This window comes from Neofelis nebulosa, chromosome 10 (genome assembly GCF_028018385.1).
Source record: "Neofelis nebulosa isolate mNeoNeb1 chromosome 10, mNeoNeb1.pri, whole genome shotgun sequence".
Taxonomy (NCBI): Eukaryota; Metazoa; Chordata; class Mammalia; order Carnivora; family Felidae; genus Neofelis; species Neofelis nebulosa.
Genome location: NC_080791.1, coordinates 54,859,211 through 54,873,893, shown reverse-complemented (window position 1 = coordinate 54,873,893; position 14,683 = coordinate 54,859,211). Strand labels below are relative to the sequence as shown.

General features: G+C 38.6%; 1 protein-coding gene across 4 annotated transcripts in view; it reads right to left on the bottom strand.

The window, feature by feature from the left end:
* The window catches only part of PAK1 (p21 (RAC1) activated kinase 1), a 157,729-nt gene that overhangs the window by 40,740 nt on the left and 102,306 nt on the right, over nucleotides 1–14,683 (bottom strand). For all 4 annotated transcript variants that reach the window (XM_058687674.1, XM_058687676.1, XM_058687673.1 and 1 more), the window contains exons 3-5: nucleotides 7,795–7,895; nucleotides 6,944–7,091; nucleotides 3,632–3,669 (exon numbers count right to left, since the gene is read on the bottom strand). In XM_058687674.1, coding sequence (XP_058543657.1) covers nucleotides 3,632–3,669; nucleotides 6,944–7,091; nucleotides 7,795–7,895 — 287 coding nt within the window. The remainder of the gene's footprint in view (nucleotides 1–3,631; nucleotides 3,670–6,943; nucleotides 7,092–7,794; nucleotides 7,896–14,683) is intronic.

Below are 14,683 nucleotides of genomic sequence, written 5' to 3'. Positions count from 1 at the left end.
AATTTCAGTGCCAGAAGGAACCTTAAAGATTTATTTTTTAATGAATAAATCATTAGGGACCGACAACTCTCTACAAACTTCCCTCCACTACCAGGCAGAATAAATCACTCTATCAAATATGACCCCCCCTCATACATTATTCATACCTCTCTTGCAGCCCTCATCCCTCTAGTCTGCTGTTAATTTTATTCTTCAAGGACTAAGATAGTGCATATTCATTTTTGTATCACCAGCACCTGGGCACAAAGAAGGTGCTAAGTAAATATTTATAGTATGAATGAATAAATGCATGCTCAAGACAATGGGATTTTGTACTGGTTTCTACTACTACTTTATTCAAGGGTTGGGAGAAAGTCACTTAAAGTCCAAGTCTCTACTTCTTAACCTGTGTTATGAGAATAACAATCCTATCCAATTATTTCACACATCAAGTGGGATGATATGGGAAACCAATATGGAAAATAATGACATGCTACCACAAAACAAACCATAATCTCCCATGTAAAACTAGTAAAGAAATACAGAATACTGAATCACAGGGAAAAATGTTATGAATTGGGGGGGGGGGGCGGAAATGTCATTGATAGACTGAGTAGTTTTAATTTTAGATAGTAAACCAGCACAGGTGTTTACCAAGCAGGTGTTATGCCCTCTGACATATGGCATGAGCCCCAGGGCTCCTGCTCTTCATGTACGAATAACATAGCTATGGCTTTACTGTAGTCTCCTTTATAAGACCTCTCTGACATCATCTTTCTCAGTTCCCTGCCACAGTGAAAAGAATCCTGGACTGGGACTCAGAAGACCCTAGTTCTAATCTGGTTCTGCCACCATCACTAATTATGAGTCTTCAGGAAAGTCTGTTTTTCTACCTGTGAAATGGGGATGGATAATGCTTTCTTCACAAGGTAACTGTGAGGGCTAATCACACTAACCATACATAGTTATTAGGATAGTGCCTGGCACACATTAGCCGGGCCGTGATAGTGACGGCCATCACTCCTATAAAAGCATAACCACATTTGAGCCACAAAGCACAGCTCATCTTTGTTTAGGCCTCTTCTTCAATAATTTGCTGCTCTGTAATGGGGAGAAACTCCCAAAGATCTTAACATTTACAAATTCTTCCCCCTCCTTTAATTACATCCATCTGACAAAAAAAAAAGATTATTCCATTGCTTTCAGGGGAAAGCAATGCAGACTGGGAATCAGATACCTACTGTCATTAACCCTTTCTCTATTTCAGTTTTATCATCTATGAAACAATGATATAACCCAACTCATTAAACTCCTGTGAGGATTAAAAGAAGTAGTGACTACAAAAGGACACAGTATGCTACAAAGGCAATGGACATGTGAACATTTTTCTATGATTGATAGGAATGTAAATGACTCAAGTAAATCAATGTCTACTGCTGGAAGCACGGATTAAAGTATTTTAATGGTGACTCAGTATTGTGTGAGAACTTACTGTTGCCCTGCTTAAAATTCTTCAATAGCTTCTCATTACTCTTAAGATAAAGATAAAACTTCTACATGATCTGACCTGCCACCATTCCTCCTCATCACCTACCTCTAGTCCATTCACACTTCACATTCCAATCATAACAAACTACTTGCAGTTCCCAATTAAAGCATACCTTGTGAACCTCCTTGTCTTTGCATGAGGTATTTATTTTCTCTTTGTCTGGAATATCCTCATCTCTCCTTAATTCTTGCCCTACATAACAAACTCCTTAAGCTCAGACTCTACAATCAAGAAATTTTCTCTTAAACATCCAATCTTTCATTCAGTAAATGGTTACTTGCCAGATGCCATAGATATGGCAATTAACAAGTCAGACATAACCCTTGGCCCCATGAAGTTTTAGCACACTGTACTGTATGTAACTATTTTTGCCTTCATAAGCCTGGGACACTCTTAGGAGTTGGGACAATGACTGATTTATTTCCTATATTGTCACTTCTCCACACAGGACCTGGCACAGAGTGGGGATTTTGTAAATATTTAGTAAATCAATATGACAAAACCACCTCTGTATAAGAGAAAACATCAGGTGTAAAGAATAGCAGTATACTTATACATATCATAGGCGTACTATTTGTAAGACTCTTTCAAACATCAGCATCTCATTTTATCTGCTCTGAAAAATGGAATTTGTAAGTTGAGAGAGGCAGAGAGACCTTTAAGGTCATCTAGCTTTTTTTTTTTTTTTTTTTTTTTTTTTTGGTTTTTTTAAATTTTAACTCCAGTATAGTTGACATACAGTATGCAATAGTTTTCAACAATTCTATACCTTATTCAGGGCTCACCATGATAAGTGTACTCTTAGTCCCTATCACTTATTTTACCCACCCACCCCCACCTGCCCTGTGGTAACCATCAATTTGCTCTCTTATAGAGTCCGTTTCTTGGCTTGTCTCTCTCTCTTATTTTTTCTTTGTTCGTTTGTTTTTTAAATTCCACATATGAGTGAAATCATAGAATTTGTCTTTTTCTGACTTATTCCTTTTAGCATAATATTCTAGCTCCACCAATGTTGCTGCAAATGGCAAACTTCATTCTTTTTTAATGCCTGAATAATATTACACACACACACACACACACACACACACACACACACACACATGTATATACGCCACATCTTCTTTACCCATTCATCTATCAATGGATGGTTAGGTTGCTTCCATAATTTGGCTATTGTAAATAATGCTGCAATAAACAGCATAATTTGTGTTTTTAAGAGCACCTACGTGGCTCAGTGGGTTGAGCATCTGACTTCAGCTCAGGTCATGATCTCACAGTTCATGGATTTGAGCCCCGCATCAGGCTCTGTGCTGACAGCTCAGAGCCTGGAGCCTGCTTTGGATTCTGTGCCTCTCTCTCTCTCTCTCTCTCTTTCTCTCTCTCTCTGTCCCTCCCCTGCTCATACTCTGTCTCTCTCTCTCTCTCTCAAAAATAAATAAACATTTAAAAAATTTTTGAATTTGTCTTTTTATATTCTTTGGGTAAATATCCAGTAGTGGAATTACTGGATTGTAAGGCAGTTCTATTTTTAAATTTTTGAGAATGAGATCATCTAGCTTTATTTTCCAGCCAATTCATCAGTGTAATATCCCTTCAAGTGACAGGCAGTCACTACAATGTCAGAGGACAGAATGAATGACTTTAAATGAACAGAATCTGCTCCCTTCAACAATTAGTCCTAATCCTGGTTTTGTAGACCATACCAACAAAAAGAGGGAATTCTCTTCTAAATTCAGGTATTTGAAGACACGTCTAGTTAAGGCAAAGTATATCATTCTCATTTTATTGATGAAAAAACTGAAACTCAGAAAGGCAACTTGTCTCTCCAAGGTTCAAAGCTACAAATGAAAAACTGAGTCTAACCAGTTCTGGTTCCAAGGTTAGGATTTCTGGAACACTAAAAAAATTAAATCTGGAAGGGATACTTAACAGTTTATTAAGTCCAGTTCCTTTACTGTATAGGTAAAAACTATGAGGCCTGGTGGGGTGAGGGGCAGTAGCCAAGATGAGTTTTTTTCCAGCCCAGGCTCTGCATCTACCACACAGTCTGGATCACTAACCACCAAGTCTGCCCATATCAGAATAAAGAAAATTAAGACTTACCAAAGTGTTAGAAGAATTATAATCTTCAGCTGATTTATCTGCAAAGGGAAACAGACAAGGGACTCAGTCAGTAAACAACTACAATTAATCCATTCTTGAGGGCTAAGGAAGCCTATCCAGTCAAGCACTTGCCAGGCTGAGAGAATAATGGTATTACTAGTACTATGGGCCCAACACCAGGCTAAAGCACATTAGATACATTACCTCCTTTAATCCTCACTACAGTTCTGAGTACTATTATTATGTCTACTTTTATAGATTTTGAAACTGACGTTCAGAGAAGTTAAGTAAATTGCCCAGGGTATACACAGGTTAAACGGGAGTCAAGATTTGAATCCTGGTCTAATTCTAAATACTATGTCAGAACTGTGTCCACATCATCAACTATATCATCATCAGGTCTCAATGGTCAAGGAAATTTCCTGCAATCTAAGAAAATGGAAAAGAATTCATGTCCTGAGCTATCCATGATAAATCATGACCAGTTTGTGGCTTCAACTTTTAGAAAAGATCCTTCTGCATGCATGTCTATTCCTTATAGGGAAAAACTGAGAAAAATTAAAGTTTAAGAAAAGAAAAGCATTAATCATGTCAAGTCTAATTTAAGGCAGGGTCTTATTTCTAAGAACAAATTCAAGTTTCCTCAATGAGGCAATTACCAGAGTTCATTGATTCCAAAATGTAAATTTTTTACATTAATATCTATGAAATAGAGATGTGTCCTATAATCAAAGGCATTTCATGGTTTAATTGGCAACTTTTTTCTCTTTAGTGGTATATAAAATAATGATGCAGGTTTAGAATTAATGATATCTTAGATTTAATGAAATATGAAACATAGACTCAATGAAGATCTTAGCAAGAAAATAAGTTTAAAAGCCAAATATTATGTTTGGTTTTATTCTTTAATTCCTACAGGCCTTAGAAAAAACTGACTTAGCCAGTTCAACATCAATGGAATTAAGGAGAAATATTCTACCAAACCCAACATATTCCTCACCAAAAACCAAGTCCAGAGAATGTCCAAGATCCCAATTCCATCATATAAGAAAGTGTCAGGTACAGCTTCTTTGGTCCTACGACAAACCATGAACCTATAAGCTATGACAATATATTCTTAAACCCTGAACAGCCAGCTATACCCAGGAGAAATCAATTCAGGATATACTCTAAACATAATTCCATCACATAGCACTTGATTCACCCTGAGTAAATCACTCAGTTTTTCTGAGGCTAATTAATTTCTCTGAGTCTGTGAACTGGGGATAATAGTCCTTGTCATACCAAGCCCCTAAGACCATCATGAGAATCAGTGAGATAATTCATGTGCAAGCATATACAAGTTAAAGTAGTACTCTCAGAATCAATAGTATGAGAAGAAGGGAAACAGGTAAAGGAGAGAGATGACATTAAACAAAAACTGTGCTAAGGGCACCTGGGTGGCTCAGTTGGTTGAGCGGCCGACTTTGGCTCAGGCCATGCTCTCACCATTTGTGAGTTTGAGCCCGGCATAGGGCTCTGTGCTGACAGCTCAGAGCCTGGAGCCTGCTTCAGATTCTGTGTCCCCTGCGCTCTCTGCCCCTCTCCCACTCACGCTCTGTCTCTCAATACTGAATAAAAGGTAAAAAAAAAAAAAAAAAAAAAACAACTGTGCCAAATATACAATATTGCCTAGAAATGGCCCTGGTCTTCAACTTCTAAAAAACTAAAAATTCTGCACTTGCATGTGCGCACACACACACACACATTTACATATACACGTGTGTGTAAATTTATACACACAGAAGAAGTATGAACACATATCTAAACATTCTATATATATATATATATATATATACTGTTATTCATATATGCACGCAAAGGTGAACATATACACAATTACCTGAATGTGTGTATCTATATACATATTAATTCATGAATACCTAAGTGGTCTTTAATTCTAAACGTATGCAAACCCACAGAGGTATGCTTCCATATACATATCTGGTACTTGTACACATCTACACACACGTACACATAAACACAGAGATTCTTCCAAAGACTCTGCTGCTAAGACTTTCAAAGCCAGCTTTTCTAATCTGAGGTTCGTGACAAACACCTTAAAACATAAACTCTAATCTTCTGACTAGAAAGCTCTCCCACCCAGCACCCCTCAACCCTAATTCCTCCTTGGAATGACCCAGTCCCTCAATGAGAGAAGTGAGACAGAGCCAACAGAGCCAGACGTGAGGAAGGAAGTACTGCTGGGAACACGCATGACCCTCTCCTGGGTACCACCATGGCAGCATGGGCAAAGCTGCAGTTTGTCATCCTCACCATCTGTGCCCTTTGATACAAGCCAGACACTTGCTGGGGAAAGCATCCTTCAAAATCGGCTAGTTCATCCTGGTTCTCACCTTCCCCAACAATACTGCTCTTTCAAAGAGACAGCATGAACACTGGAAAGAGTACCAGACTTGGAGTTAAGAGACCAGTTCTGCCATTAATTTAGCCATATTAGAAAGGTCTTTCTTGGCTTTAGTGTCTGCAAAACAAGGAGGACCTGGAAGTAGTATATACGGATGATACATCTTGCTCTAACATTCTAAGATGCTACTATAAAAGGCAAGTTTCTGGAAATGTAGGCCTTCTAATAACATATCCAGGAAAAGGAAAATGTCCCTGCTATGGGAGGAGGTGCTCCAGATAGAGTTCCTAGAAGCAGATAGTAAACTCCAAAGGTGCTAGTCTAGGAATTGGGAGGTCTGGATTCAAATCCCAATTCTGCCATTAAAAACACTGAAAGACACAGTCCGTTACGGAGAGGTACATCTAAAGAACATATATTATTACTGGCCTATTTTACATCTGAGTGATAAAAATTAATTCCTTGAGGAAGAAATTGGGCTTGCCTACTTAGAAGATACACATGAAATGTGTTATTAAATAACAATGATATTAAAATTAATAATGATAATGATAGCTACATTTCCATGGTGCTGTTTACAACTTATAAATAACTTTCATACCAGTGAGCTCATTTATTCCTCATTACACTCTCTGGAGACGGAAATTATTATTCCCATTTTGAGGCTCAATATATACATATACCATGCTACTTATAAAGAAGGTGCAGTTTCAAAATACTCAGGTTTGATGCAAAAACTCATCATTTTGGCTCTCAAATTCCAAAAGTCCATCTTAGTTAAAGTATTGTCTCCACTCTTTCCAATACTTTCTCCTCTTACCCCATACCAATAGGCATGTGGAGCTTTTCCATCCAGGTGAAAACATTTTTTTTCCCCTAGACTATTCTGGATTCAATCCCCATACCTGTAAAGCTCATGTACTTCTGGCTGTTGGAGGTCTTCTTTGAGTTATAAAATTCCAATACATCCAGAACAGCTTGTGGGTTTTTCTTCTGCTCTGACTTAGTGATATTTGATGTTTGAAGCAAGCGAGCCCACTGCTCTGGCATTCCCTATAAGAGAGACATACAACGTTGTCAGGAAGGCATAGTTGGAGGGGATCCTGAAGGAAAATCAAAGCTAACTCTAATACCTGCTGGCAGTTAAAGACGGGTTTAGTTATTTCTTTCTCTCTATACCCTCAGAGCTCTATATAAGCCTTTTTTATAATACCTATCTCATTGGATTAGTCATTTCTTTTTTTTTTTTTTATTTATTTTTGGGACAGAGAGAGACAGAGCATGAACGGGGGAGGTGCAGAGAGAGGGAGACACAGAATCGGAAACAGGCTCCAGGCCATCAGCCCAGAGCCTGACGCGGGGCTCAAACTCACGGACCGCGAGATCGTGACCTGGCTGAAGTCGGACGCTTAACCGACTGCGCCACCCAGGCGCCCCTGGATTAGTCATTTCTTGAGATGTTCGCCCTTTCACTAGGCTATTCCTTCTTCAGAACAGGAACCATGTATGATTTGTCTTTATATCATAGTGCCAAGGAGCCACTTAACTAAGGTCTACTTAAGAAATGGTGATTCAAAGCGTTTTCTGATAAAACTTTAGAGATGAGGAAAATGTCCCTCTCATGAATATAAGAAGATAGTAATGAGGATCTCAGGCAAAGACAGAGGCATCAGGAATACTAGGGTAAAAAATGAATCTAACAGTACATAGTCAGAACTCTCAAAGATCAAAGGCCTTTCTGTGACCCAGGACTTACTGTAAACTCCCCTGTGACAGCATCAAAACCAACGTGAATTGTGTGCTCAAAATCTGAAGGAAGAGAAATCTCTGGCCGTTCCTTCTCCTTCTTTTTATTTGCTGCAAGAGAAACAGAGAAAAGGAAATAAAAAACAAGGACATTATTACTTTTTTTTTTTTTTGCTTATTTAACTGTTTTTTGAGCTGTAGGCTCCTTTAAAGGCTAAGGACCGTCTACTTCACATATGTATTGACAAGCCAAATGCTACATTTAGATTGGAGTGGGTGCTCAAAACATGATTAAAGACTTATTTTTTTGTTGAACTAAAGTAAGAAAGGGATAGAAAGAATTTTCTTCAAATGTTCTTCAGATCTAATGAGACATTTGATCTAGGGTGAGTAACTTTCTTTTTCTGAACACTGGTTTTTCCATCTCCAAAGAGAAAGCTAAGGCAGATGGTATCTAAAGATCCTTCCAGCCCTGACATCCTACATTCTATGAGCTTCTATGACCTACATCCCACTGGTTTGGTATTTGATTATGGACTGCTTTAAGGTTCCCTAAATTACAGAATTTTAGGTCTGGGTGGTATTTTAATAATATAAATCGCTAATATTTTATCAGGTGCTTACGAGGCAACAGTTTTCGTTCTTTACATGTATGAATTCACTTTAGCTTCATGGCAACCCTAGAAGTTAGGTACTATCCTTATTTTGCAGATAAAGAAACTGAAGCACAGAGATCAAGTTACTTGCTCAAGATCACATGGTTAGTAGTTGGCAGCATCCAGGCACAAACCCAGGCAGTCTGGCCCAGAGCCTGAGCTCAAAACCACCATGCTGTGCTGCATCCCTAGGCTAGGACCTTAACGGATCATTAAAAGAAAAAGATGTAGTCATCTTTCTCCCATCAAACGTCTTGCATAAAGTAGATGTTCACAGAGGTCCTGCTGACCTGGCAGAAAAAGCTTCAATAGTTAAGGAATTGTATTGCTAAAGCAAAGTACCCTTGTCAGGGGTTGAATTATGTACCCCCAAATTCATATGTCCCAATTCCAGGTACCTCAGAATGTGACCTTATTTAGAAATAGGGTCATTGCAGATATAATTAGTTTAAGTTACAATAGGTCATACTGGAGTAGGGGGGACCCCTAAGCCAATAAGACTGGTATCCTTACAAAAATAAGAAATGTGGAGACAGATGCACACAAGGAGAATACCATATGAAGATGAACAGAGAAGTCAGAGTGATGCTGTTTCAAGCCAAGAAATACCAAAGATTGCCAGCAAGCCACCAGAAGCTAAGGGAGAGGCATGAAACAGATTTTTCTTCACAGCCTTCAAAAGGAACCAACCCTGCATACAACTTGATCTCGGAATTCTTGTTTCCAGAACTGAAACAATCCATTTCTGTGGTCTAAGCTGCTTAGTTTGTGGTACCTAGTAAATCTACAGAAGCTCTAGTAAATCTAACCCTCTTCCAACTAAAAGGAGTTTCAAGGTCTTGGTATCAGGCTAGACTTCAGCAGCCATCTGCAAATGTAATCCCACTGAAACAGGCTTAAACAATTTCCAAGGCTCAGCCAGATAATCTTTCTTCCTAGATGGGGACCTACAGAGCTCAGATTTTAAAGAGCTGTAGAAACCCTCCTTATCCCTTCAACGAAGGCTCCTCCTCCTTCAACGTTCTAAGGAGAAGACAAAGGAGAAGGCCATCTGGTCTAAACTTCCAGGGAACTCCATACACATACCTGGGAGAACTGGGTTCAGAAGCTAACTGCAAAAGCTACTATTAATTGAGCTTTTACCATGTGCCAAGCATGTGCTAAGAATTTTATATGCATCATATGTCACCAAATACTCCATACAACCCTACAAAACAGATATTAACATCTTCATTTTATAGGTAAGGAAACATAAGTACTTATTTTTAATAATTTGCTTTATCATTCCTGAGTTTCAGTGACAAGTCTATCCTAAAAGCATTATAAATTGGCCATGGAGGCTCATAGGCCTGTGAGGCAAGACTAGAATATCCTCTCTTTAAGGCAAATCAGCAAACAAAGCCCAGGAACCCTAAGTCTCCAGTCTTCCCCACTATCAATCTCTCAATGAAATCACCAGAGTTTTCTCTTTGTAGACATTATGTTACATACAGTCACAGTTAAGGCCCAAAGTCCCTGGCTCCATGACAAGACATTTTCCCTCCTAGAAATGCCCATGATTACACGACAGCAAAGCTAAAACAAACAAACAAACAACAACAAAAAACAAAAACAAAACAGAACAAAAAAAACACAAAAAAACAGAAACAAACAAACAAAAACATTGTAAGCCCAAAATTCACCTCTAAAAAAATTCAATGAGCAGTACTGAAGAACTTGGCTACGGTCAGACAAAGGCTGAATGCCAGGCTTGTCTGAGCCTATCCTTGGAGATCAGATTAAAAGTATAGGCTGAATTATAGCAATCAAAACAGTATGGTGCTGGCACAAAAACAGACACATAGATCAATGGAACAGAACAGAGAGCCCAGAAATAAACCCATGCTTAAATAGTCAATTAATCTATGACAAAGGAGACAAGAATTTGGATGGGGAAAAGACAGTTTGTTCAATAAATGGTGCTAGGAAAACTGGACAGCTACATGTAAAAGAATGAAAGTGGACCACTTTCTAACACCAAACACAAAAATAATTTCAAAATGGATTAGACCTAAATGTAAGAGATGAAACTATAAAAATCCAAAAAAACCCCACCAAACCTATAAACTGGACAGCTACATATAAAAGAATGAAACTGGACCACTTTCTAACACCAAACACAAAAATAATTTCAAAATGGATTAGACCTAAATGTAAGAGATGAAACTATAAAAATCCTAGAAGAGAGCACAGGCAATAATTTCTCCAACGTTGACCGTAGCAACATTTTTCTAACACTTCCCCTTGTCTCCAAAGGCAAGGAAAACAAAAGCAAAAATAAACTATTGGGACTGTATCAAAATAAAAGCTTTTGTGCAGCAAAACCATTAACAAAAAAGGCAACCTACTGAATAGGAGAAGGTACTTGCAAATGATATATCCAATAAGGGGTTAATATCCAAAACATGCAAAGAAGTGAGGGGCACCTGGGTGGCCCAGTCAGTTAAGTGCTCAACTCTGGATTTCAGCTCAGGTCATGATCTCATAGATCATGATGAGACAGGGCTCCACGTCAGGGTCTGTGCTAACAGTGCATAGTCTGCTTGGGATTCTCTCTCTCTTTCTCTTTCTCTCTCTCTCCCTCCCTGTGACCCTCCCCCACTTGCACACAAGCAGGTGCACACATGCACTCTCTCTTAAAATATATAAACTTTAAAAAAAGTACTTATATAACTACACACACACACACACACACACACACACACACACACACACACACCAATCTGATTTAACAATGGGCAGAGGACACAAATAGTCATTTTCCCAAAGAAGATATAGATGGCCAAGAAACATGAAAAGATGCTCAACATCACTCATCATCAGGGAAATGCAAATCAAAACCACAATGAGATATCATGTGACATCTGACAGAGTGGCTAAAATCAAAAAGACAAGAAATAACAAGTATTGGTGGGGATGTAGAGGGAAAGGAAACCTTGTGCACAGTTGGTGGGAATGTAAATTGGTACAGCAATGTGGAAAACAGTATGGGGTTCCTCAAAAAGTTAAAAATAGAACTACCATATGATCTAGTAATTGAACTACTGGGCATTTACTCAAAGAAAACAGAAACACTAATTTGAATAGATACATGCACCCCTATATGTACATGTATCTAAGCAACCTAAGTGTGCATTGATAGATAAATGGATAAAGAAGCTGTGGGTGTGTGTGTTTATATATGCACACACACACAGGAATATTATGCAGCTATAAAAAAGGGATGATAGTGCCATTTGCAACAACATGGATGGACCAGAAGATATTATGCTAAGTGAAATAAGTCAGACTGAGAAAGACAAATATCATATGATTTTCACTCATATGTGGAATCTTTAAAAAAAAATGAATCAACAAACAAAAAGCAGAATTAGAGCTATAAATACAGAGAACAAACTGATAGTTGCCAGAGGGGAGGGGGGTCGGGGATGGGCAACATGAGTGTAGGGGAGTAGGAGATAAGGCTTCCAGCTATGGAACGAATAAGTCACGGGAATAAAAGGCACTGCATAAGGAATATAATCAATGGTACTATAATAGCACCATATGGTGACAGATGGTACCTACACTTGTGAACATAGCATAATGTGTAAACTTGAATCACTATGTTGCACACCTGAAACTAATATAATGTGTGTCAACTACACTACAATACAAATAATTTTTTTAAAGTATAGGCTGTGGACGAAAACAGGTGGCCAAATCCACAGTTAAGGCCCCAGTGCTCAAGAGAGCTGCATGCATATATATGATCCACTTGTTCTATTACCTTTCCAGGTTGACTTGTCTGAACCTCACTACCAGACTGAACATTCCTGGGCAAAGAAAGTACCAGTATACCTTATAGCACTTTACAACAGATTTACATTTCATAATAATTACAATAATCACCTTCATTTGTATCATGCTCTAGTGCTCACATATATTATTTCACCAGAGCCTCAAAACAACTGTGTGATGAGCAGGGCAGTGGTTAAGGTGCCTATTGAGAGAAGAAGAAACAGAGGTTCCAAGAGGTTAAATAACCTGCACAAGGTCACAAGTTAGAAGCAGACCTGCACCCAGAACTGGGGTCTTCAGACTCCCAGCCACAAGGCCCTCCTATTCTGTCACTCTGCCTCTTATAGACTACCGCTGCTCATGATTATGTGATCTCTCCTCTTTCTCCCCATCTCTCTTACATTCAGTCCCCAGGTTACTAATGATTTCCTCTGCTATACAGAAATCAAATTTATCCACTCTCCTCCATTTTCATTGTTACCACCCTCTTTCAGGCATTGTTATCTATGGCCTGGATCATTCTAAAAGTCACCTGTCACCTGCATTCTGGTCCCCTCCAATGCAGACAGCAGCCAAGGTGATCTATAGCCTTGATATTCTAAGCAGCATCAGCACAACTTGGGAGACTACTGGGAATGTAGGATCTCAAGCTCCAACCCAGACCTACTGAATCAGAATCTGAATTTTAATGAGATCAGAAATGATTCATGTGCATATAAAAGTTTGAGAATCAGGAGAATGAGAAGAAAAGCCACAGATAAAAGAAAATATTTGTAAAAGACTTATCTGATAAAGGATTGTTATCCAAAATATATTAAGAACTCTTAAAACTCAACAATAAGACAAACAACCTGATTAATAAAATGGGCAAAAGACCTGAACAATAACTACCAAAAAAGATATACAGGTGGGAAAGATGTGCAACATCATGTGTCATTAGGGAATTGCAAATTAAAATGACAATGAAATACCACTACACACCTTAAAAATATCAAATGCCAACAAGGCTATGAAACAACAAGAATGTTTATTCCTTGGGGAATCTGGGTGGCTCAGTCAGTTAAGCGTCCAACTTCAGCTCAGGTCATGACCTCACGGTTCATGTTTGAGCCCCATGTCAGGCTCTGTGCTGACAGCTTGGAGCCTGGAGCTTTCTTTAGATTCTGTGTCTCCCTCTCTCTCCACCCTTTCCCTGCTTACACTCTGTCTCTCTCTCTCTCTCAAAAATAAATAAACATTAAACAATTTTTTTAAAAAAAGAGTGTTTATTCCTTGCTGGCAGGAATGCAAAATGGTAAGTCACTTTGGAAGACAGGTTGGCAGTTTCTTACAAAATTAAACACACTCTTACCATACAATCCAGCAATTGCACTCCTTGCTATTCACCCAAATGAGCTGAAAACTTATGTTCACATAAAAACTTGCACATGGATATTTACAGCAGCTTTATTCATAACTGCCAAAACTTAGAAGCAACCAAGATATCTTTCAGTAGGTGAGTGGATAAATAAACTGTGGTTCCTCCAGGAAATGGAATATTATTTAGCACTAAAAAGAAATGAGCTATTAAGCCATGAAAAGACAATGAGGAACTATAAATACATATTACTAGGAAAACAAATCAACCTGAAAAGACTATGAACTGTATTATTCCAATTATATGACATTCTAGAAAAGGCAAAACTATGGAAACGGCATAAGAATCAGTGGTTGCCAGGGGTTAGGAGGGAAGAAGCGATAAATTAGTAGAGCACAGAGGAATTTTAGGGCCGTGAAACTACTCTGTACAATACTATCATGGTGGATATATGTCATTATTCATTTGTCCAAACCCATTGAGTGTACAACACCAAGAATGAACCCTAACATAAAATACAGACCTAAGGTGAACATGATATGTTGATGTCAGTGCATCAATTGAAACAAATGCACCACCCTGGTACAAGATGCTAATTGTGGGAAAGGTTGTACATATGTGAGGGCAGGAGGTATACAGTAAATCTGGATACCTTCCACTCAATTTTTCTGTGAACTTAAAACTATGCTATTAAAAAAAAAGTTTCAGAAGCTCCGCTCTATAAACTTGTACCCTCTTTTAACCTCCTGCTACTTATGTTTCACACACTCTACACCAACTACACTGAATCAGTTACGTCACCAAACATAATGGGTTCTTTTACACCTCTTCACATTTTCTCAAGCTACTCCTTTTGCCTATGAATCCTGCCTTTCCTTTTCCCTTCCCTTGCTACCTCAGCCTTTATTTATCCTTTTCAGGTCTCAACTTAAAGGTCATCTTTTCTCTGAAGTCCTCCCTGATCTCTAGGTTGGGCAGTCCTTCACCCTTTGCTCTGTTCCCACAGCACCATTATAGTAATTGCCTATTTTAAGGGTTTCTCCTGGGAAAAACCACACTGAGTCCCA